At 45.9% G+C, this 22,999-nt stretch overlaps 2 protein-coding genes across 11 annotated transcripts in view; one reads left to right on the top strand and one right to left on the bottom strand.

The window, feature by feature from the left end:
* SLC6A20 (solute carrier family 6 member 20) overlaps window positions 1-12,910 on the top strand; it is a 48,385-nt gene extending 35,475 nt beyond the window's left edge. For 4 of the 8 annotated variants that reach the window (XM_001114484.5, XM_077992298.1, XM_077992301.1 and 1 more), the window contains 2 exons: window positions 1,136-1,301; window positions 2,034-3,673. In XM_001114484.5, coding sequence (XP_001114484.2) covers window positions 1,136-1,301; window positions 2,034-2,183 — 316 coding nt within the window. In that variant the 3' untranslated portion in view covers window positions 2,184-3,673. Of the gene's footprint in view, window positions 1-1,135; window positions 1,302-2,033; window positions 3,674-9,305; window positions 9,434-12,594; window positions 12,689-12,717 lie in introns of those variants that run through there. The other 4 variants (XR_013413834.1, XM_077992303.1, XM_077992302.1 and 1 more) reach the window with 4 other exon arrangements.
* A 3,768-nt stretch (window positions 12,911-16,678) lies between these two features.
* Window positions 16,679-22,999, bottom strand: part of SACM1L (SAC1 like phosphatidylinositide phosphatase) — a 56,170-nt gene continuing 49,849 nt past the window's right edge. For all 3 annotated transcript variants that reach the window (NM_001194852.4, NM_001357303.2, XM_077990837.1), the window contains 2 exon segments: window positions 16,679-18,562; window positions 22,434-22,491. In NM_001194852.4, the coding sequence (NP_001181781.3) occupies window positions 18,426-18,562; window positions 22,434-22,491 (195 nt within the window). In that variant the 3' untranslated portion in view covers window positions 16,679-18,425.

Here is a 22,999-nt window from a genome sequence, read left to right as displayed (position 1 = left end):
TTCCACGTCACATACATGAGCCTTCATGGCCTACAGCCTAGAGTCCCACTATGTCAGCAGCAGCAAAGGGCAGGTGGTGGTCTCCGCACAGCCTTGCATGGACACCCAGGACATGCAGCAGGTCCCAGGGAGGGAGGGGCTGTGGCTGCAGCCGGTGACGTCACACCCACACCACCCCAGCCCCTCCCGCCAAGGCTGCCTCTCCCGCTGTAGGGAGCAGGTTTAAAGGCTCTGGGCCGGAGGCAGGAGGCCAACCCAGGTTCTGGGCCTGGTCTTTACCAAGCCCTAAGGCAGATGGCATTGCAACCCTGGGCCTTGGTTCCTCCTGTGTGAAATGGGGAGTTTCGTTGGGCCAACATCTCCCAAAATGCCAAAGATACTTTTTATACTGTGTATGTGTACTCAAAAATACGTGTACTTAGCCTGTCAAGTATATGAGAAACTGGCTGCTGTTGTGTTGCTGCTAAATGTAGGTTGAAAAGTAAAGAAGAGGGAAAAGAGAGAGCTACAGGAATGATGGAGATGGTGATGGTGGCTGTGGGCAACGCCTTTGGGCCTCACTGTCCTGGCCGCTCTAGACCAGCTCCAACAGGCCAGGGCTACGGGAAGGCCTTCAGTCCGAGGTTGGCTCTTCTTCTGTCCCAGAAAACCTGCTCTGGTTTCAGTGGACCAAGTGATTCTGCTCCGTGGCGTTTACTGGGAAAGGGAGTCACTGACTGACAGCAGTGGGCTGGATTGAGGGGTGGGCAGAGCTGCCCAAGAAGCCCCTGTTGTTGATGAGCAGCCCAACAAATGTCCCTCCCTTGCTGCCTGTGCCCACCATTCCTGGAAGCTGCCCTCTGGGCTATGCCAGCAACCTTCGTCTGAAGGCTGGCACTGGGAAGGTATCTTCTGACGTCCACTCTCCACAGCATGCTTGCTCCGTCACCCTTCCTGGGCAGTCTCAGCCCTTCTCCCCTCCCCACCGCGGCACTGCTTTCTCAAGAAGGTGTCACAGAGGAGTCCAGTGGCCAAACTCAGACATCAGTTACCACCTAGAACAGAATGTTCCTCTGTGAACAGGGACGGGTAAGCTGGACGCCCTCACCTCCGCAGCCTGGATAATCCAGACTTTCTCTCCCTGTTTTCCAAATAGATTTGAAAGTGACCTTAAGGCCATGACTGGCCGAGCTGTGAGCTGGTACTGGAAGGTGATGTGGGCTGGCGTAAGCCCACTACTGATTGTCAGCCTCTTTGTCTTCTACCTGAGTGACTACATCCTCACGGGGACGCTGAAGTACCAAGCCTGGGACGCCTCCCAGGTATCTGCTGTCCCTGCAGGGCTGGCGCTGGGCCCCCACGGTCACCCGAAAGCATGGGCCATTCGTTGTCTGAAACCAGGGAACTGTTTCCACAGTGTGGGTAGGTTATTTGTCACGACATGGAAATATCACTGAGGCATTTTAGAAATAGCCCAGGACAGAGGAACTGGGCTTTGAGTTTTTAGGTATATGCTTCAGTGGGGCGAGAGGAAGGCACTGCTCCACAGCTTCCCCATCGACCTGTCCCCTGGACGCTGAGAAAAACTCCCGCTGCGAAGGCGCCAGCTCCTGCCTCTTGAGCAGCGCTGCCCTCCGCGCCCACCACAGCAGACAGCACTCATAGAGAACATTGCTACCTTCATGGAAAGTTCCATTCCGGGCTAAGAGTAGTCCCCTATATTTTAGGTGCCCTGAATGTTGCCTTAGACGTAAGGTGCTTGATTATTACCATGATTATTTATTATGGGTAGCTCCAAACAATAGCTCTACACCCACTGGTTCAAGTAGTTACTATTATTCCTAGTTTATGGAAGAAAAAGAAGGTGAGGGCGGTTAGGCCCCTGGCACATGTGCTAGTGAATTGCAGAGCTGGTGGCCCCAGGAGTAAGGACACCGGCCCCACATGCTCTCTGCCGACATCACACCGCCTCCGCATCACGGGTGGCGGCCCTGAGGCCCAGGGGCAGTGCTCTCAGCAGGTGCTCTCTGCTGACACTCAGTCTCTCCTTTCAGGGCCAGCTTGTGACCAAAGATTACCCGGCCTATGCACTGGCTGTCATTGGGCTGCTTGTGGCCTCCTCCACCATGTGCATCCCCCTGGTGGCCCTGGGGACTTTTGTTCTGCATCACCTCAAGAGGGGAGACGCGGCCCCCGTGGCCTGAGATGTGGGCTTCCCAGCCGCTCACAGTTTTACGGATACTAGTTACAGGCGGAAACTCCTCTGCTGCTTTTTCAAATGCTTAAGCCAGAAGTGCTCAGCCCGTCAACTTCCTGAGTGTCTAAACAAGATGAGGAAGGTGTGCAGGAAGAAGACTCCCTTGGGAGAACGCACACCCTCCGGAGGCCGCCCTTCCTCCCCGGCGCCTGCCTCCTCATCATCGAAGGGGGCGGGCTATGAAAGCCAGTCTCAAAGATAATGGCGGTCCTTCATTCCAGGAAAGTCCTAGAATTAGGGCACATTGCGAACTAAAATATGACTATAATTCTTATGGGACCAAATTTAAGCAATTTTTGTTTTTGGCTGAAGAGACACCAAAATATTAGAGGACAAATATTTTTAGATCCATTTAAGGAGTTTCGAAGTGCCTAAGATGACATATTTGTCACTGGTGCAAAATTAATTATCTTCTTTTTTGAGTTGTAGTGAATATGCAATTTCTGTGTTCCCCTTCCACCCTTTAAATCTTAGGATGACAGGTTATAAAGAAAGAAGATCTTTGTTTGGGACCCCCACAGGGAACCTTTCTCTAAGTTCTCTGACAGTGGGTCCAGGACCAGACCTTTCTACAAAAAATTGCCCCAACGACAGTTTGCAACCGCAAACCACATTAGAAGTCTGCGCAGACATCCCTCCGTGGTGTCTTGGTGCATTGGAAAAGGAGTCAGGAGCCACTGTGAGGATGAAAGTGGATCTTAGCTGGGCATGGTGGCTCACGCCTGTAATCCCAGCACCTTGGGGGTCAAGGCAGGTGGATCACTTGAGGTCAGGAGGTCGAGGCCAGCCTGGCCAACATGGCGAAACCCCGTTTCTACTAAAAATACAAAAAAAAATTAGCTGGGAGTGGTGGCACAGGCCTGTAATCCCAGCTACTCCGGCTGCTGAGGCACGAGAATCATTTGAACCTAGGAGGTGGCAGTTGCAGTGAGCTGAGATCATGCCACTGCACTCCAGTCTGGGTGACAGAGCAAGACTCTGACTCAAAAAAAAGAAGTGGATCTGACTTTTCCCATAGGCTTAATATTACATTTGGACATCGTGGCCAACTCTATCAAGACCACAATACCACTTACAATTCATTTTAAATGATTCATCTGTACATAAGTTTTCTGAAATGTATATAATTCAAACAGAGCATCTTGTAGCTGAAGACACACCGTATCTCTGATATCACATTAGTCCCTGTGGGGAAAAGAGAGAGAGATCAGACTGTTACTGTGTCTATGTAGAAAAGGAGGACATAAGAAACTCCATTTTGATCTGTACTGAGAAAAATTGTTTCTGCTTTGAGATGCTGTTAACCTGTAACTTTAGCCCCAACCCTGCGCTCACAGAAACATGTGCTGTATTGAATCAAAGTTTAATGGATTTAGGGCTGTGCAGGATGTGCCTTGTTAACAATATATTCACAAGCAGTATGCTTGGTAAAAGTCATCACCATTCTCCATTCTCGATTAACCAGGGACACGATGCACTGCGGAAAGCCGCAGGGACCTCTGCCCAAGAAAGCCTGGGTATTGTCCAAGGTTTCCCCCCACTGAGACAGCCTGAGATATGACCCCATGGTAAGGGAAAGACCCGACCGTCCCCCAGCCTGACATGCGTAAAGGGTCTGTGCTGAGGAGGAGTAGCGGAAGAGGGAGGCCTCTTCGAGGTTGAGATAAGAGGAAGGCTTCTGTCTCCTGCCTGTCCCTGGGAATGGAATGTCTCGGTGTAAAGCTGACCATTCCCATTCGTTCTATTCTGAGACAGGAGAAAACCGCCCTGTGGCTGGAGGCGAGATACGCTGGCCGCAATGCTGCTCTGTTCCTCTTTGCTACACTGAGATGTTTGGGTAAAGAGAAACATAAATCTAACCTATGTGCACATCTGGGCACAGTACCTTTCCTTGGACTTATTCATGATACAGATTCCTTTGCTCACATATTTCCCTGCTGACCATTTCCCCACCTGTTGCCCTGCTACACTCCTCTCACGAAGATAGTAAAAATAATGATCAATAAATACTGAGGGAACTCAGAGGCCGGCGCTATTGCGGGTCCTCTGTATGCTGAGCTTCGGTCCCCTGGGCCCACTGCTCTTTCTCTATGCTTTGTCTCTCTGTCTTATTCCTTTTCTCAGTCTCTCGTCACACCTGATGAGAAATACCCACAGGTGTGGAGGGGCTGGCCCCCTTCAAGTCCACCCTGAGAATTTTCTTTTTTTAACTGCAATAAAGTAGGTCAAGGTTACCCCTAAAGTGAGCAGGTCCCTTCCTGCTCTAACGTCCAGTGCTTCCTTGAGACTATGGAATTCTGGAGAGTCTCTGCGGATATATTTGCACAGACGTCTTTGAAGACACAAACACTCACTTGGGACGTTGGCCAGAGATGTCTTTTTATTTTTATGCTGTAAAATTCTCTTACAGCAAAAATAGGCTTTAGAAAGGTCTTCTACTGTCTTCAGCAACCATCTCATCAATACTTCCAGCTTCACCTGATTGTCCAGTTATCAAAAGATCACTTGACTTTCAAATGTATGAGCCAGCACGTACCCCACGGATTCAATCTTCTTATCAGGTGGTTCTTTTATGTCAAAAAAACCCTGCTGTCCAGGCTTGAAGAGCACGCACACTCAATGGCAAACACAGCACCGAGTCTGCTCTGAATCCTGGAGGGTCTGGCCCTCCTCTCAACCCCCACTCACGGTCACTGTCTTACAACTCGGGGCCACCTGGGATCAGCCATCAGTCGGGGGGCGTAAGCCTTGAACACCAGGTAGCCTCAGGAATGAAAAGATGAATGTCCTATATCATGACCTTACTCAGTGTCCCCACCTTGCAACCCATTCCGACCTCTGGAGCATTTAAAACTCCAGATGCCCACACCACACCCTGGGGCCACCCATCAGACCTTCTGGAAGCAAGACCTGGGCCTCCATAGCCCCCAGAACTCCCTAGGTGATTGCAATGTGCAGCCAAATCGAGAGGACCCCTTTAAAAAAGAAAGGATATGGGTGGTACATTGAGGAATATTTTCATTTTATAAAATGACTTAAAAATTTGAGCCGGGCGCGGTGGCTCAAGCCTGTAATCCCAGCACTTTGGGAGGCCGAGGCGGGCGGATCACGAGGTCAGGAGATCGAGACCATCCTGACTAACACGGTGAAACCCCGTCTCTACTAAAAAATACAAAAAAACTAGCCGGGCGAAGTGGCAGGCGCCTGTAGTCCCAGCTACTCGGGAGGCTGAGGCAGGAGAATGGCGTAAACCTGGGAGGCAGAGCTTGCAGTGAGCTGAGATCCGGCCACTGCACTCCAGCCTGGGCGACAGAGCGAGACTCCGTCTCAAAAAACAAAACAAAACAAAATTTGAAAGCATTTTTGGGCTGGGCGCAGTGGTTCACGCCTGTAATCCCAGCACTTTGGGAGGCCTAGGTGGACGGATCACGAGGTCAGGAGATCCAGACCATCCTGGCTAACATGGTGAAACCCCATCTGTAGTAAAAATATAAAAAATTAGCTGGGCGTGGTGGCGGGCGCCTGTAGTCCCAGCTACTCGGGAGACTGAGGCAAGAGAATGGCGTGAACCCAGGAGGTGGAGCTTGCAGTGAGCCGAGATCATGCCACCGCACTCCAGCCTGGGTGACAGAGCGAGACTCCGTCTCAAAACAAAAACAAAAACAAAAAATAAATAAATTTTAAAAAAGCATTTTTGAGCATTTCCAATTATATGGAAGAGCTACTTCTACAGAATAGTTTCTGCTCATGGAACTCAAACAGATGAAGCACCACTGTTACAGAATAATGTGCTCCAGATGAAAATGTCTCGTTTCTGTGAATTTCATGAAGAGCAGAGCATTTCTCAAGAATCCTCTTGAGCCAGTAATCAATCCTATCTCAAAAAGTGTTCTTAGCCATTTCCTAGGTACTGCACAAAAGTGGCCATGTCGACATTTGTCCACTCACCCTCCAATAAGCTGGAGAGAAAAAGGGACATTCCATCCCTGTGCCCTTAGTAGTCGCCATGGCGCGATGGCCAGATCATGGACTCCGGAAAGTTTTCTGTTTTTACTGGAAACATAGTAAACCTTGATTTAGTTCCAAGAAATTGAGTAGGGAAATATTTGTTTTTTAGCAATTGTCATAGTAAATAACTAAGCAAGTGTATCTACAGTTTTTTGTTTTTGGATTTGCTTTTGTCACTTACTGGATACAGTTTAAGACCTCTCTCAACACAAGATTTTCCTCATGTAGAAACACAAGCTAATTTTGAAAAAATGGAAAATAAGAGGGGGCAAATCCATCCAAATTTTTTTTCCACCACGCTTTTCCACGTAACCTCCTCATGTAACCCGTGAGACTGCACCAATGCAGTGGATGAAGTCTATCATGGGAAGATGAGAGAGTCCACAAGAAAAGTTAGAAAAAAAATTTCTAATTGGCCAGATTTAAAACAGAATGTGAGCCCCTTGGAATTGCTGCAGAATCTTGCCACTCCTTTTGAGAGTATCCCGGGCAGTCTTGCCCATCTCAGCGTCTCCTTTTGGCCAGGGCCGTGCACAACCACATGAGGTTTGAATGTGACCTCAGAGCCTCACCTGAGGGGGAGGAGTGTGTAAACTATTGTATTTGATTTTTGTATGAGTTACTTTGCATGGAAAAATTAACTTATGCCACTTTATCAGTAGAAAAGCTGGGGTAAAGAATTAAATAAGCCGATTTTCTGCCCTGTATCAGTCAGGGGAAGAAAAAAATAACAGATTTACACATCCCTTTGCAAGGCAAAAAGTGGATCTACAAATAGGAAATTCTTAACCTGAATTTCCTGACCAGTCTCTTACATGTGGGTCACTTTTCTATTATTCACCCTCCTGCAGAGTGGGTGGATCAGGCTTTTTTGAGATCACCCAAATAGTATATTACAAACCAGTCCCTTGGTATGCGCCGGGGCAATGGTGAACAGGATAGACACAGTCGCTGGCCTTTATGGCACTTACATTCTGGAAAAGGAGAGAGACAATGATGCATAACAAATAGATGATATGATTACAGACTGTGATCATGTCTAAGAAGCAAATAAATGGCCCGATGTGGTGGCGTTAACAGGACAGTACTTTAAGCGGTTGAGGAGCTTTGTGAACTGAAATTTAAAGAACAAATGAGTCATTAAAATTCCTAGAAGGTCTGTCCAGGAGAGGTGACAGCAGGTGCAAAGGCCCTGAGGAGGGAAAGAGCAGAGAGGAGGCCTGTGGTTGGAATGGGAAAGCAAGTGATGGGAAGTGAGCTTGGAGGAGTGAGCAGGGGCCAGATCACATAAGGCCTCGCAGGCCACAGCAAGGAGCTTCATTTTCCTTGAAGAGAAACAGAATGCCACTGAGGGTTCACTGTGGGGTCTGGCAAGATCTGATTTATATTTGAAAGATCACTGTTGCCACGGAGGATGGATGGGAGTGGGGCATAAGGGGAGGCTGGAAAATCACTTCAGAAGCTACTGTAGTAAACCCATGGAAGATGATGGCAGCATGGATGTGGGAATGGGTATGGAGAAAAATAGGCAAGTTTGAGCTATACTTTGGAGGGAAAGTTGCCAAGTCTTGCTGCTGGGTTGGATGCCCAGCTAAGGGAAAGGGGGATAAAGAGCTTCACCTGCTGGGTGGATACTGGTGCCATTTCCGGAGATGAGGAAAGTGGGGAACAGAGCTGGCCTACAGAGTAAAACTCAGGAGTGGTTTGACCATGTGAGGTTTGAGATGTCTGTGAATCAGGTGGAAATATCCAGTAGCCTGTTGAACATAAGAATCTGGAGGTTGGGTTATGTCTGGGCTAGAGATATAAATTTGGGAGTCACAGTGGAGAGATGTTATTTAAAGTCACAGGTCTAAATGAGGTCATCCAGGGTGAGTATACGTGAAGAGGGCCTCCGACCAAGGCCTACAGGAACTCCAACGTGTTTTCAGACATGGCCACACGTGCTTTTCCACCTCTCCCATGGAGGGATAGGGTCCGTGTATTTAGGTGGGCTTGTGACTGCTTCAACCAAAAGAGTATGATAGAAGGGACACCATTTGACATTTAAGGCTAGATCATGTGGCCATGCAGCTTCGACCTGGTTTGCCGGAACATTCACTTGGGGAGCTCCAAGTTGCCATGAATGAAGGCCCACCACCCTGACACTGCTGTACTCCAGCTCACAGGACCAGCTCAGTCCACCTTCCAGCCATGCCTGGGCACCAGACTAGCTTGGGCCAGACAGACCAGCCAATCTGTCAAATGAATCCCACTGAGTGACCTCCATCAGTGCCATCTGGAACAGAAGAATCACCCAGCCAACCTATGCCTGAATTCCTGACTCACAGCATTGTAAAGTAGAGAGGAGGGATCAACAGGGAATGGAGCAGCCAGGTGTGGTGGCTCACGCCTGTCATCCCAACACTGGGAGGCCCAGGCCAGCGGATTGCTTGAGCCCAGGAATTCGAGACCAGCCTGGGCAACATGGCAAAACCTTGTCTCTACAAAAAAATATAAAAATTAGCCAAGCCTGGTGATGCATGCCTGGAGTCCCAGCTATTCGGGAGGCTGAGGTGAGAGAGTCTCTTGAGCCTGGGAAGCAGAGGTTGTACCACTGTGCTCCAGCCTGGGTGACAGAGCAAGACACTGTCTCAAAACAAAAAAACAAAAACAAAACCCAGGAGAATCTGGTCCCAGAAGCTCAGAGAGAACATCCTAAATTCTGCTAAACATGACTTACCACTTATACTTTCTACTTTTCCTAATGTCAGTCTATATTTGAACCCAACTCTAATAGGAGCTTGATTTAGGACATAAAATGTTAACACAGTATTTTAGTGAATGATACTTTAGGTTTGTACAACTAGAATAAAGAGCAATAGGCATGCATCACTGAAAATAGTGAGTGGAGAAAGACGAACACCTGGACTTTTGGCTAAACAAAAACAAAAAGCAAATTCCTGCTCAGAATAATCTATCAAGGCAAGTGTTAGGAACAAACAGACCATCTAACTCCTTCACCTGGGACCAGGGAATTCACTTAAACATGTCACAGCCCTTTACTAATTGGTCCCCCCAGTGAGATCACATCGTGGAGCCTCTACATGGATGTCCAGCCCAGAGGAACAAGGCCAGAGGCAGGAAAGGATGACAGCTGGACATCAAGGAAGACTCCCCACTCGTAGACTCACCCGGATCTCTCAGGAGGTGAGTGCAGATGTACGTGTGTGTGCATGGATCTTAGGGAACTGTCACCTGGATGAGAATTTTAAAATTTAGCATTAAGGTGCCATCAGATTCAATACTCAAGTGAGGTCCAAATAGATTACAGCCCATGTTTTTCAGCTTCAAGGCCAGAGTAGTCACCTCCATGCTGGCCTTGCACAAAATGAATCCCATGAAGGCTGGTCCTATGAGATGCTCTAGGAACAAAAGATTCCACAGGCTACAAAGTTTGGGTGCTGCTGCACGGTAGATACCTCCTCCAGGAGAGTCACTTCTCAAACCTCTGACAAGTCCCGCAGGTTAGATAACTCTGTGTAATCCAGTGTTTGCAAACAGTTCTCACCACAGATCCACTGTCAGAAAAGTGTTAACACAGAGAGCCCACATTACTCCAAAACCGTACTGCAGGTCAGGAAAATGCATGACATCAAGCTCTCTGCCTAACAGACTGAGGAGCCCAAAGCTCACGGCAGCGACAGAACCATCCTGCAAGATGCGTTCTCAGCAGTGAAAACATACCGGCAAATAGATGAGAATAGAAAGCCCCAACACCCACAAGTAGAGCGGACTTGAGAGACGATAGGGGTGGCACTGCAGACCAGGAGGGACAAGATTCAACAACATCCTCAGCAACTGGATAACTCTAGAGGAAAAAGAACGCTGGACTCTGTCAGATGACATCATATTGTCTTACATAAGCACAAAATGTGCTAGGAAAACACTGGTCAATTCAATACCATTTATACACTTGGTTCATCAAAAGTCATAAGAAAATGAAAAGACAAGTTAAAAATAGAGGGAAGATATTTATAGTATATACAACTAACAAATAATTATTTTCTAAAATATAAAGAATGTCAAAACTATGAAAAGATGCTCAATCTCATTAGTGATCTGAGAAATGCCAAAATTGAGATACGATTTTTATACCTACTGGATTAAAAAGTTAGGAAGTCTGACAGTGCCAAGCATTGGTGATAATGTGGAACTGGGAGCAATATGAATGGCACAAGCAATTTAGAAGAGAATTTCATGTTACCTTATATATTTCAGGCTTATAATTCTACCACTGGGCATGGAGCATAGAAATACCATTTCCGGTGTGAGGTGGAGACATATACAATGCTCACAGCAGTACTTAGTGCAAAAACAAACAACCAAAAACAACCAGAATATCCATCAATATTAGACTAGACAAAAAATTATTTATGACCATCATAAATAGATCCAAATGAATACATATATTGTAATATAGTCATTCAAAGTAAACAACAGTTGGCCGGGCGCAGTGGCTCACGCCTATAATCCCAGCACTTTGGGAGGCTGAGGCAGGTGAATCACTTGAAGCCAGAAGTTTGAGACCAGCCTGGCCAACATGGTGAAACCCTGTCTCTACTAAAAATACAAAAATTAGCTGGACATGGTGTCGCATGCCTGTAATCCCAGCTACTTGGGAGGCTGAGGCAGGAGAATTGCTTGAATCCGGGAGGCAGAAGTTGCAGTGAGCTATTGCACCACTGCACTCTAGCCTGGGTGACAGAGAGAGATCCTGTCTCAAACGAACAAACAAACAAACAAATAAACAAGGCAGACAACAACAGGTTGGACTCAAGCTATAACCATCAGTGTAAATGAATCTTAGAACAATGCCGAATTCAAAGGCCAGCTGTATCATGCATATGGAATGATGCCATTTCTAGACACTTCAAAAAAAGCAAAACTAAACAATACCGATATTACATATACATTATATAGACATTACGTATCTAGTGATACATACTATGTGCTAAACTAGGAAGAAATGCAAGGCTAGTGGTCATCTCTGGGAAGATGTAGGGATGGCAGTGGGAAGGAGAGCACGGGTTTCCAAGGTGCAAGTTCTGTTCTCCCCAACCATGCTCCAGATGCCCAAAAGCATACAGAGGAAAACAGTAAAGCTTTAGATTGAGGTGGAATATTGAATTCTTACAAGCTAGGTGCCTTTCCCAACACTTCTTCCAAAGAAGGAAACGTAGCCAGGAGTTAAGGATAATAGCAGAATTGTGCCCTGGCTCTGCGGAACTCAACTAGCTGCCCTGGATAGGGCGTTCATGGTATACCTGCTGTGTCTGTGTCCCTCCTCTCCCTCCCCCTCCTCCATTCTTCCCTCCCCCTCTTTCTTTCTGGGGCTAATTTGCTACACAGCATTAGATAGCCAGAACACCTAGGTCCTAGCATAAGCCCCACTTCCTCCAGGAAGCCACCTGACTCCCTCCAGCAATAGCTCTGCACTTCACCTTTGTATTCGCTCCTTACTATGGTCAGCAGACTTCTAAGATGGCCCCCAAAGATTGCCACCTGGTATTCATGCGCTCGTGTTATTCCCCTCCTCTTGAACGAGCTGGACCTAGTGACTCCTAGTGCATAGAATACAGTAAAAGTAATGGGATAACAATTTCCAGATTAAGTTATAAAAGACACTGTTGGCCAGGTGTGGTGGCTCACGCCTGTAATCCCAGCACTTTGGGAGGCCGAGGTGGGTGGATCACCTGAGGTCAGGAGTTCGAGACCAGCCTGACCAACATGGTGAAACCCCGTCTCTCCTAAAAATACAAAAATTAGCCAGGCACGGTGGAGGCACCTATAATCCCAGCTACTCAGGAGGCTGAGGCAGGAGAATCGCTTGAAGCCGGGAGGAGGAGGTTGCAGTGAGCTGAGATCACGTCATTGTACTCCAGCCTGGGCGACAGAGTGAGACTTCGTCTCAAAAAAAAAAAAGAAAGAAGAAAAAAGACACTGTGACTTCCTCCTTGCTAGCAGACTCTCTCTTGCTGACTTGATGAACCAAGTTGCCATGTTGAACAGGCCGACGTGGCAAGGAATTGAGGTTTTCAGCTAATAGCCAGCAAGTGGACCAGTCTAGCAGCCCACAAGGAACTGAATCCTGCTGATATGATTTGGCTGTGTCCTCACCCAAATCTCATCTTGAATTCCCTGTTGTGGGTGGGACCCAGTGGGAGAGAATTTAATCATGGGAGTGGTTTCCCACATACTGTTCTAGTGGTAGTGAGTAAGTCTCTCGAGATCTGATGGTTTTATCTGAGGTTTCCATTTCTGAGTCTTCCTCATTCTCTCATTTTTTTGCCTGCCACCATCCACGTAAGATGTGACTTGCTCTTCCTTGCCTTCCGCCGTGATTGTGAGGCTTCCCCAGCCACTTGGAACTGTAAGTCCAATTAAACCTCTTTCTTTTGTAAATTCCTCAGTCTTGTGTATGTCTTTATCAGCAGCGTGAAAACGAACTAATATACCTGCCAACAACGAGAGTGATCTTTAAAATGGATCCTGCTCCAGCTGAACCTTGACTGGCGCCTGTGGGAGACCCTGAAATGGGGGACAGAGCTAAATCATGCCCAAATTCCTGACCTACAGGAACTGTGAGATGATAAATACGAATAAATATGGGTTGCTTTAAGCCAGTAAGTTTTGGAGTAATTTGTTATGCAGTGATAGACGCACTGAGGTCATTCAGAGCTGGAACGTATCTCACATCCCTTGCAGTCCCTGGTTGGGAGTACAAGGACACCTCATTAATTCTCAAATTAATGACCAAATTTTGAAATTATTTCACTAGGAAACTGGAAAAATGAATTATGGGAAGATAATATTTTAAATATTTAATTTATCCTGATATATATATATAATTTATTCTCAAGATATATATACATATATATATATTTTTTTTTCTGATCCACTGTCAGAAAACAACTGTTAATAGAGAACCCACATTACTCCAAAAGTGCTCCAAATTTCAGCTAGAGAGAGAGAGAGAGAACGAGAGCGAGCACATGGGCATAAGAGCAAGCCATTTCCAAGGAATTTCATCTCACTTCCCACGAGTGAGGGTCCTCCTAATGTTACAGGATCTTTGGGGTGTTGGTTTTCTGGCTGGAAACCTCTGTGGCCAGTGGTGCCTTTGCCCGAGTTTTGTTCAAGCCTGCTGGGCTCGTTCCACCCACTCAGCCTGCCTGGCTGAGCTCGGCTCACACTACCGGCCTGGATCCCATGCCTGCCAAGGGCAAGTCAGGTATGGAGCAGCAAGGGGTGTGTAAGCGTGGGGTCCAACCACTGCCAGTTAGACACACCAGCTGCTGCAGAGAAGCGGGCAGCTCCAAGTGCTGGCATGGGTGCGGGCTCTCTGCAAGGCTGCAGCTGGACCAGGCATGCACTGCAAACAGCTTCCACGGCTGCCAGTGCCCAAGACAGTGGTGCCCAGTAGTCTGAAGATGCTAGGAACTGCATGGCCCCAAAGAGGGAGTCACAGCCCTGACTCACTGAACTCCCAGGTCTGGGTTCCTCGAAGGGCTGCAGATCTTCTCTCCTTCTCTTCGTGCGCAATGTGGTGAGCAAGGGGTGTCTTAGCCCAGTTTGTGTTATAGCTTTTTTTTTTTTTTTTTTTTTTTTTAATGAGACGGAGTCTCACTCTGTCGCCCAGGCTGGAGTGCAGTGGCACACGGTCTCTGCTCACTGCACGCTCTGCCTCCCAGGTTCACGCCATCCTCCTGCCTCAGCCTCCCGAGTAGCTGGGACTGCAGGCGCCTGCCACCACATCCGGCTAATTTTTTGTATTTTTAGTAGAGACGGGGTTTCACCGTGTTAGTCAGGATGGTCTAGATCTCCTGACCTTGTGATCTGCCCGCCTCGGCCTCCCAAAGTGCTGGGATTACAGGCGTGAGCCACCGCGCTGGGCCATGTTATAGCTCTTTTAGCCTCACCATTTGGTGGGTCCTGAGTTCTTGTCCTGTGGCCAGGAAGAATGAAGTATGTGCACAGATGTGGATGAGCAAGACAAAGAGGAGCTTTATCAAGTGACAGAACAGCTCAGAGGAGACCTGCAGGGAGTAGCTCCTTTCTGCAGCCAGGGTGTTCCGATGAGTGTTCAGCTCCTAGCAGAGAGGGTAGCTCCTCTCTCCAGGCAGGTCATCCCAACAAGTGTTCAGCTATCAGCAGAGAGGGTAGCTCTTCTCCGCAGCTGGTTGTCCCATTGTCTCTGCTCTGCTTTGGCTGAGCCCAGGGCCTTTATGGGCCTCAGAAGGGAGAAATTGCATGCCAATTGGCCCATAGGCGGCCATAGGTGGGACCAGAAAAGGCACAAGTTCCCATTCCAGTCAGGTCCACGGAACTGGCAGCCCAGTCCCCAGCCTCCAGGCTGTCCTTGGCCTGAAGGTGGGGCCTCACCAGGGACCTGCCCCCTTCTGCCCAGGAGCCTGTCTGCCTCCTGCAGCCATCCATGGTGCCCAGACTGCTTGCACCAAGGGGCACCTGCAGGTCAGCACCAAGACACCCTTAGCCTACCCTTCAGTTTCCCCTCCCCTCCACCAGTGCTTGTTGGTTCCCAAAGTCCAGAGGGGTCGACGTGGCAGGGGATGGCGTTTCAGTGTTGCCCCAAGCGTGCACACACGCTGCTGAGCTGTGACAATGCCCGGCTTCAGCCCCAACCCCACTCTGAGATCTGGCTCCTGAGGATGCAGAGTGCAGAGACACCCAGGTCCTGTGCCTGGGAAAGTGAGTCTCCCACTTGCTCCATGGAACGTGCAGGCAGCTCTGGCCACGCCTCCTCACAGTCTGGGGTGGGGGTTCCGGTTCCTTGCTGGGGGCCATGCTGGCATCTGAAGCAGGGGGGACGTCACCACAAGTTCTTCCCGTGGTCCCAGTGCTCAGAGGTGGCCTGGTGCTCCCCCTTGCCTGGCTCACAGCCCTGCCCAGCAGGGGTGCCTCCAGGAGCAGCCTACAGGCCCTGGGCCTGGTCCTAGGGATCATCAGGCTCAGAGGTCACCCCGCTGTGGGGCAGATCCTGGGGATCCGGCCCTGGGAAGCCCTGTGCAGAGCCTCCTCCCAAGGTGCAGGAATCCGGCACCAGTCAGCAGGGAGGGTGCAGTGGCCATGCCACTGGCTGGGTCCCCAAAGTGAGCACCACTCCCACTTCCCACTCCAGGCCCCCAAAGGACAGCCCCAGCTCCGCGTCCCAGGCGTGGTCCCCGTGCCTCATGTACAAGCGTGGCACCACCCCAAGCCCAGCTCCGCCTGTGACCCCTCTCTGCCTGCTCCTTCATACACAACTACGCTGCTCCCCCATCGGCAGGCAACTCAGCCTGGCCCCACTGCGGCAGCCCCCAGGCGGACAGGTTCCAGGGGGATCCCTGCAGCAGGCTCTGGGGACTGTCCACCTCCTCCCCACGCCATCCCGGCAACAGCAAGCAACAGTGGTGGTAACGTGGATCAGGGTCCAGAGCAGTGGTGGCTCCGGGCCTGGAGGCAGGACCCACTCAGCCATACAGGGGTGGGGGCAGTGCAGTCGGCTGCCGCAGGGACACAGGGCACAGGGAACATGAGGCACAGGGGTCTCACCATCATTACTGCTGCCCCTGCAGCCCCTCCTGCCGTCACCACTCACATCTCCCTGCCAAGGCCGGCACAATGGCAGCAGCCACTTCAGACAGCCCACTGCTGCCATCACTAGGTACCAATGTGTTCACATCACTATTTCCCTCATGCTGACACCTTCCTGTGGAGGTGTCATTTTCTAACAAGCAATATTTTCCCACATCAGCTGGGATTCATAGCATTTTGAAAAACAAATCACAGTTTGAAGGTGGGGGACACCTTTTTATAGACATTACATTTAAGTATTTCCCTGGGTTTCTCTGTAACTAAAAAAAATAACTATAAGGAGATACAAAATTTCTTACGTGATGGTAACTGGAAAGCAAGATTGCAGAAGCTACTGATTTGCTTGCTTACTCCAATTTTTCTATGATGATCATGCATTGCTTTGTGTATTAGTTTGTTTTCACACTGCTGTAAAGAACTACCTGAGACTGGGTAACATATAAAGAAAAGAGGTTTGACTCACAGTTCTGCATGGCTGGGGAGGCCTCACAAAACTTACCATCATGGCAGAAGGTGAAGGGGAAGCAAAGCACGTCTTACATGGTGGCAGGAGAGCGAGCGAGCGAGGGGGTAAATGCCAAACACTTTTAAACCATCAGACCTCGTGAGAACTGATGAGAATGGCATGGGGGAAACCATCCCCCATGATCCAACTACTTCCCACCAGGTACAATTTAAGATGAGATTTGGGTGGGTGGGGACACAGAGCCAAACCGTATCACTCTGCATGATTTTTAATATTCTAAGATCAAAAAGAAAAACATCACTTTCAAAGTACATGAATGATACCAACAGTAGTTAGAAAAGAATACGACATTTTATTTTCACTTATGGACATACAGTACATGAATTTAGAAATAAAATCGTCGCAGGATTCTGAAATACTGATACCTTAAGATCTAACACACTGATTAGTCCATTCCCTACAAAGCAGCCACATTAGCAGCTCAGATTTGGTCTTTGTTGTAGTTGTTGACATTAAGTTCTTTAAGTGAAATGCCCAGCAGCATTTAAATAATATTTTACAGCAGACATGAACTAAGTTTCAATATTCCATCTTTGGAACACATTATGCTTATTTACATGTTAACAGATGGCTATATTTACTTACCCTATTGTGAGTTTAATGACTGATTTTAAGCTACAAAGGGTTTTCCAGCTATTATTTCCTTTAGAGTTTCTAAAAGTAACAACTTGTATCAATGTTTTACAAAAGATAATGATGAAAAAAAGGTAATGCTGAAATAAAGGCGCTTTTAGAAATATTTAAGGACAACATAAGGTATTAATATTGGAAAAAAAACTGTACATATTTTCAAGCACAACACTGAAATATTGTAGCAGTGTTTAAATGAATTGTTTTAAAATAGTGGTAATTATACTACCTTACATACTGTTCTAATATTTAAATCTCTTAATTACAATTTGAATATACAATCTGACTTACAATTAGAACTATGCACAGTTTCCGAAGCATATTTTTCAGGTTTGTTTTTGCACATAAATTAATGTTTAAGTTGGTCCTTGATTTGGAGAACTATAACTACCTGGAAGCACTAAGTTTTAGACACATTTATTGACAGCCAACAAAATCCTTGACAGAGTGAAAAGCATCAAGAGTACCATGCGTGGAAAAGCAGCTGTTGCCCCCCAAGTGCAATATGAAATCTAGAACAAGACCCTCTCAGAGGCCTGCATGTCTCAATGACTGACCCTCAAAGAAACCAAAATGTACAGGAGGAAGTAGCTGACCAGTCATGGGCATCTTCCACACTGGGGCAATCTTTAAAACAGAGGTGGCTTTGGACCTCTAGCATAAGAGATAGACTTTACATTCTTTGATTTTATTTACACTTTTTTAAAAAGATAAAGTATATCTGAATTCTCTCATCACATCTAAACTGCTGGTGCACTGGCAGCTCAAGCTGATTAAAGTCATGAGGCAGCCCACCAGAGACTTTAAAAGAACCCCAGACCACATCCCCTCCTCTTTCCTATCATGAAGTCACAGACTGTCTCATCAAACTACTTGATGTCTGTAAGAGACTTACATTTTATAAACACAGTTAGCTTATTACTGAACTTTTAAAGAAAAGTCCAAAGATGTGTGGAAAAGTATGCCTGCTAACAGTGACTGCTTCTACAAGGACAATAATGAAACTGAGCTACAAAAATAATTTTGCTGTTTTAAATAATGAAAGGAGCTAGGTTTTTAAAATATATTACTTATTCTGCAACAGCTGATTAAACTGACAATCAATAGAATCCAATGAACAGATTCAGCTTCCATTCTGCAAGCTGAATTCAGGTTATATTTTAATTACAGAATAGCTTCAAATTATAAATCTAACTGTCCCAATAGCAAAGAGACCATCAAGGCAGTAACATCAGATCAATTCTGTCATCATCCTGCACGGAGCACAAGATGTGCTTTTGGATAAAGGCATTAAAAAGACCTTGGGCTGATGTGGAAAGCGGGTCAGTAAAGACTCCAGTTCTGCACAATGGAATCTTCCAAGCCAAGCCGCTTTCCACAAATACAAATTCAGTCTATCTTTTCCTTCTGGACCAGTCTGGGAGCATCAACAAAATCTTTGCCATTGTAAAGAATGATAAAAAATGTTCCAATGCTTGCAACTCCCCAGAAGAGCACATAGGCCAGTGTTTCTGTCCAAGTGTCACCTGTTGATATTAAGAAACAAAAAGCTAAATAAGGCATTTGTTGATATCAGACCCAGTTTTCAGCTGTTTAGCACATTTTGGCAACATTAAAGTTTACTAGCACATTCACAGCAAAAATATAAGAACCTCTTAATTAAGGTTTAAACCGGTGGTTCTCAAACCCTGGCTAGTACCAGAATCTTCTGCAGGGCTTGATAAAGCATCAACTGTTGAGCCCCAAGAATCTGCATTCCAGCAAGTTCCTAGTTCCCAGGTGATGCTGATGCTACCGATCAAGAGGCTACACTTTGAGAACCACTGGACTAAACGATTTCATATATTATACAAATAATAATCACTTTTAGTATATTTTAATAATACAAAAAACTATTGTTTAATTTATAGTTCTGTAACAGATATGAGCTATTATCAAAATACCTGCACAAAAAATTTTAATATTCATAAGTTATGAATACCAAACATAAGTTATCCAAAACTTTTCTGAAGTTACATATATTTTGTAGGGTATTTTTTGCACATACATAAATATATAAAACAAAAGTCAGTAACATTTGCTTTAGAGATGGGGTCTTGCTGTGTTGCCCAGGCTATGGTGCAGTGGCTATTCACAAGCACGATTCCACTACTGATCAGCACGAAAGTTTTGTCCTGCTGTTTCCGACCTGTACTGGTTCACCATTCCTTAGGCAACCTGGTGATCTCCTGCTCAAAGAGGTCACCATATTGATGCTGAACTTAGTGCGGACATCCGATCAGCATAGCACACTACAGACCAGAACTCCTGGGCTCAAATGATCCTCCCGTTTCAGCCTCCTGAGTAGCTGGGACTATAGGCACACACCACAGCACCCAACCAATAACATATTTGAATGACATATTTAGCCCAACTCTGCTGATACGCATTTTCCAAAGTCCGAAGTTCATAAAGGTTAGCAGCAGGCCAATGGGCAAAGATCTACTTTGTTTTACTCCTTGAATAGCTGAACCTAGAGAATAGCTTCTCTCTCTGCAACAGTACTGGCCTCATCTGCAGACGGAGAAACACATACAGGGAATAACGGCCAGTGAGAGAGCACACCAGGGAAGAAACCAGTCTCCAGACTCTTTCCTAACAAGCCCTCAGAGATCATGCTACATTTGTTTTCTATTCTCTTTGAAAACCACAGCAGGAGCTAGAAATCAGATATTGCCACACCCAAATGTCACAAAGTTCGTTATAACAATTAACTGACATGAGATGTTACTATCCACAGCATCCAATCTCTTTTTATGCAAAATATACTCAAATTTGCATAACTGCTAATTTTCATGGCTCTGAGTTTTAAAATTCTTCTTGGACAAAAAAAGGGCAGTTCCTTATTGGCCACTCTGCTGGACACACCCTAAAGGAATCACCCGTTTTATTCAGGCAGAGCCCTTGGTCTTGACTTTCCTGCCTCCCCAGAGGTTCTTTAGGTAAATGTGGGTATAGTCAGAACAACAAAATTAACTAATTTAACAGTACAGTGGCTCCCCAAAAATGGCATCCACTGGGTATGTTTTCAGGAAAGAAGGCAGAGGATCTAGAGAGAAAATGAGAGCAGGGCTGGCCGCTGAGGAACCTGCACATGCTGCCTCTTCCTTCCTGCCCCAAAACCCGCAGTCACGTCCCGGGCAATGCCTATGTCTCAACCTGTTTTTGTATTGTAAGGTAAGAATGGTTTTTACATTTTTAAATGGTTATAAACACAAAAACAAACAATGTGCAGCAGAGACCACACACCATCCATAAAGGCAAAAATATTTACTACCTGCTCTTTACAGAAAAATTTTGCTAACTATAATAATAGTAAGATGGCTCTTTCCCCCTACTCAACATTTCAGCATTTAGTCAAAACTACATCACAACTGTCTACAGGGCTGAGCACTGAGAGGAATACCGAGACGAACAGGTAACTGAGCCTCCCTATCAAAAAGGTGACAGAATTAGTGGTGGTGGTGGAGTAACAGTCCTTAATTCAGCAAACATTTACTGAGGGTTTACTATATCCTGGACAAAGCAATGAGTAAGACACAGACCCTCAAAAAGTTGCTGATCCAGTGAAAAAGACAAACAAGTATGCAAATCATTACCATCCAAAAACAAATACACACTGGGTATGTCAGGTACACCAAAGAGGTATACTACCTCTGAAAAATAACTCCCTATGTATTAAGGAGGTTAAAAGAGGAAAGTGCTGGGAGAGAGGACCAGGAGTGCTGTGGAAATTCAGATAGAAGGTGAAGACTTCCGTGTGGGAGAGACACTCTGTGAGAGGGGAGCGTATGAATGGTGCCCTGAGGATGGTGGAATTCAGACAGGCAAGAAGAGGTTGGCTCAATGAATTCAGGATAGAGGATGAAGGCTGGAAGGTGCCTTTTCTTTCAGAGTGACTAGGATTGCACCTCCAAGGTACAATACACCAAGTCTCAGACTTAAACCTCCAAAATACAGGACATTACTCAAAGGAGAATAAAGAATACATTCTTCACACTTTAATCTTAAATGCTTTATTAACTCAGTAACATAGCAAAATATTAGGAGAAAAAACAAAACCAGTAAAGACCTTGTCCACTCAGGTTCTTAGGCAATTTTACTCTCAACCTATTAAAATTTAATGATAAGTAATATCTTAATCCATTAACATTTATTTGAGTTGGTTAGACTATACATTCTATAAATGGAATACTTTGCAGCCATTAGCAATTAAGAACATGGGAAAACATACTGCTTAGTGAAAAAAAGCAGATAATGAAAATATGTATCTCACCTCTGAAAAAAATCAGAGACACTTATAAATATTAAAACATCAAAATGTTAAGAGTGGTGAGCTTCTCTCTCAAAGGTATGATGATAAATAATATTTTCTCCTTTTCTGCCTACGTGTGTTTTCTACAATTACTATGTATTACTTTGGTAATGTGAAAGGAAAATAAAATCTCAGGACTCCAAATTTACTATGCCAAAGAGAAAAGTTAAACTTGGGAACTGAGTCTCACAAAACTACCCTCCTTTTGTTCCTAAGTAGACAGCTGCAAAGATAGTTGGCCACATATCCTCCCAGATGGCCACCCTCACAAACTGTCACAAGCAAATTCCATGTGGGCCCCAAAATCTTTACCCTAAAAGACAGTCCTGTCGAATCTCCCTCACCCTGACATTGTAAATTAACAGTTTATTTTCACAGGTAAGGGACAAAGACTAGAAAATCATTCCTCCGCCCACCCCAAAACAAATGCAGATTTGACTTCTCCCTCTACTCTATACTTTGTCTTACATAAAACACAGATTTACTGAGCGGGAGATGAATGCATAATTGACTGTTCCTCTACCCTCTCCTTTCACATGTAATGTGGATTCAGTGAGTGCTAATCAAAGCCTCACAAGAATGTGACCACTTATCTCACTACCTACCCTCCCCTTTTGTTTCCATTCCTCCTTCCCCTCCTGTACACCGTTTCACCATTTAATACTGAAGTCCTCAAAACTCTCTTTGGAAAAAGCACAAGATACTGATCCTACCGTAGCTTGTGTCTCTTTTTCCTGGGCAGGTTCTCAACCTTGGTAACTTAAGCCTCTGAACTGAGACCTGTCTCAGATACTTATTGGTTCACAGTAATAAGAAAAACATGTTTTTGAAATCTGAGGTTTAAAAAAAACCCATCAAACTACTAGGTATGTTATTTTTCTTCCTGTCACATCTAATGACTAATTTCATCTACTCCACTTTACCCATTAAATTTAATAGGGAAACATCAAGTGTTCAGTGAACTCAAAAACTTAAGATGTTGTAAAAGAAAGGTCAACATTCTAACTAAGAAACAAATGGAAGAATGTGTGGAGCTGACTTACCAGCCATCAGCAAACAGATAATGCACATTGAAAAGGCAACAACCATGATAATAGGCAACTGGAAAAGACAACAGAAAGAGATAATCATTTAAGAATGCTAACCAATGGCTGCAAAATCAGTTGTGCATGCATTGCTTGGGAAAAGAAAAAACCTCATCTGTCAACTAATACACACAGTATCTTTTGTCAACAAAACATTATTATTTATGGGTTCAATCACAACTGCCCTAGACTTTAGATGGGGAAAGTGGTAAGATCGGAAGAAGCATGCTTTTGCTCCAAGCCAAAGAGTGCTAAATGGAAGGAGGATGCCCAGATGAGAACCTAGAACACTAGGTCTCCCTTCCATTCCAGGGCACTTGACCCACTGGAAAGAAAATCCAGAGAGGCTCTTGCAGAGTCTGGTGAACGGAGAAGTCAAAAAGGAGAGAAGCATCAAAAATAAACCTTGCCTTCCATGTAACAAGTTTGTCTCTGGCAATTCCCTCAATGTAAAAGAACTGAAGTTTTCCTGAAATGAGAAACCTTCCACTTCCCCTTTGCTTATGTGACATCACACGAAAAGC

This window comes from Macaca mulatta, chromosome 2, assembly GCF_049350105.2.
Source record: "Macaca mulatta isolate MMU2019108-1 chromosome 2, T2T-MMU8v2.0, whole genome shotgun sequence".
Classification (NCBI taxonomy): Eukaryota; Metazoa; Chordata; class Mammalia; order Primates; family Cercopithecidae; genus Macaca; species Macaca mulatta.
This window is presented reverse-complemented; position numbering and strand designations above follow the sequence as displayed.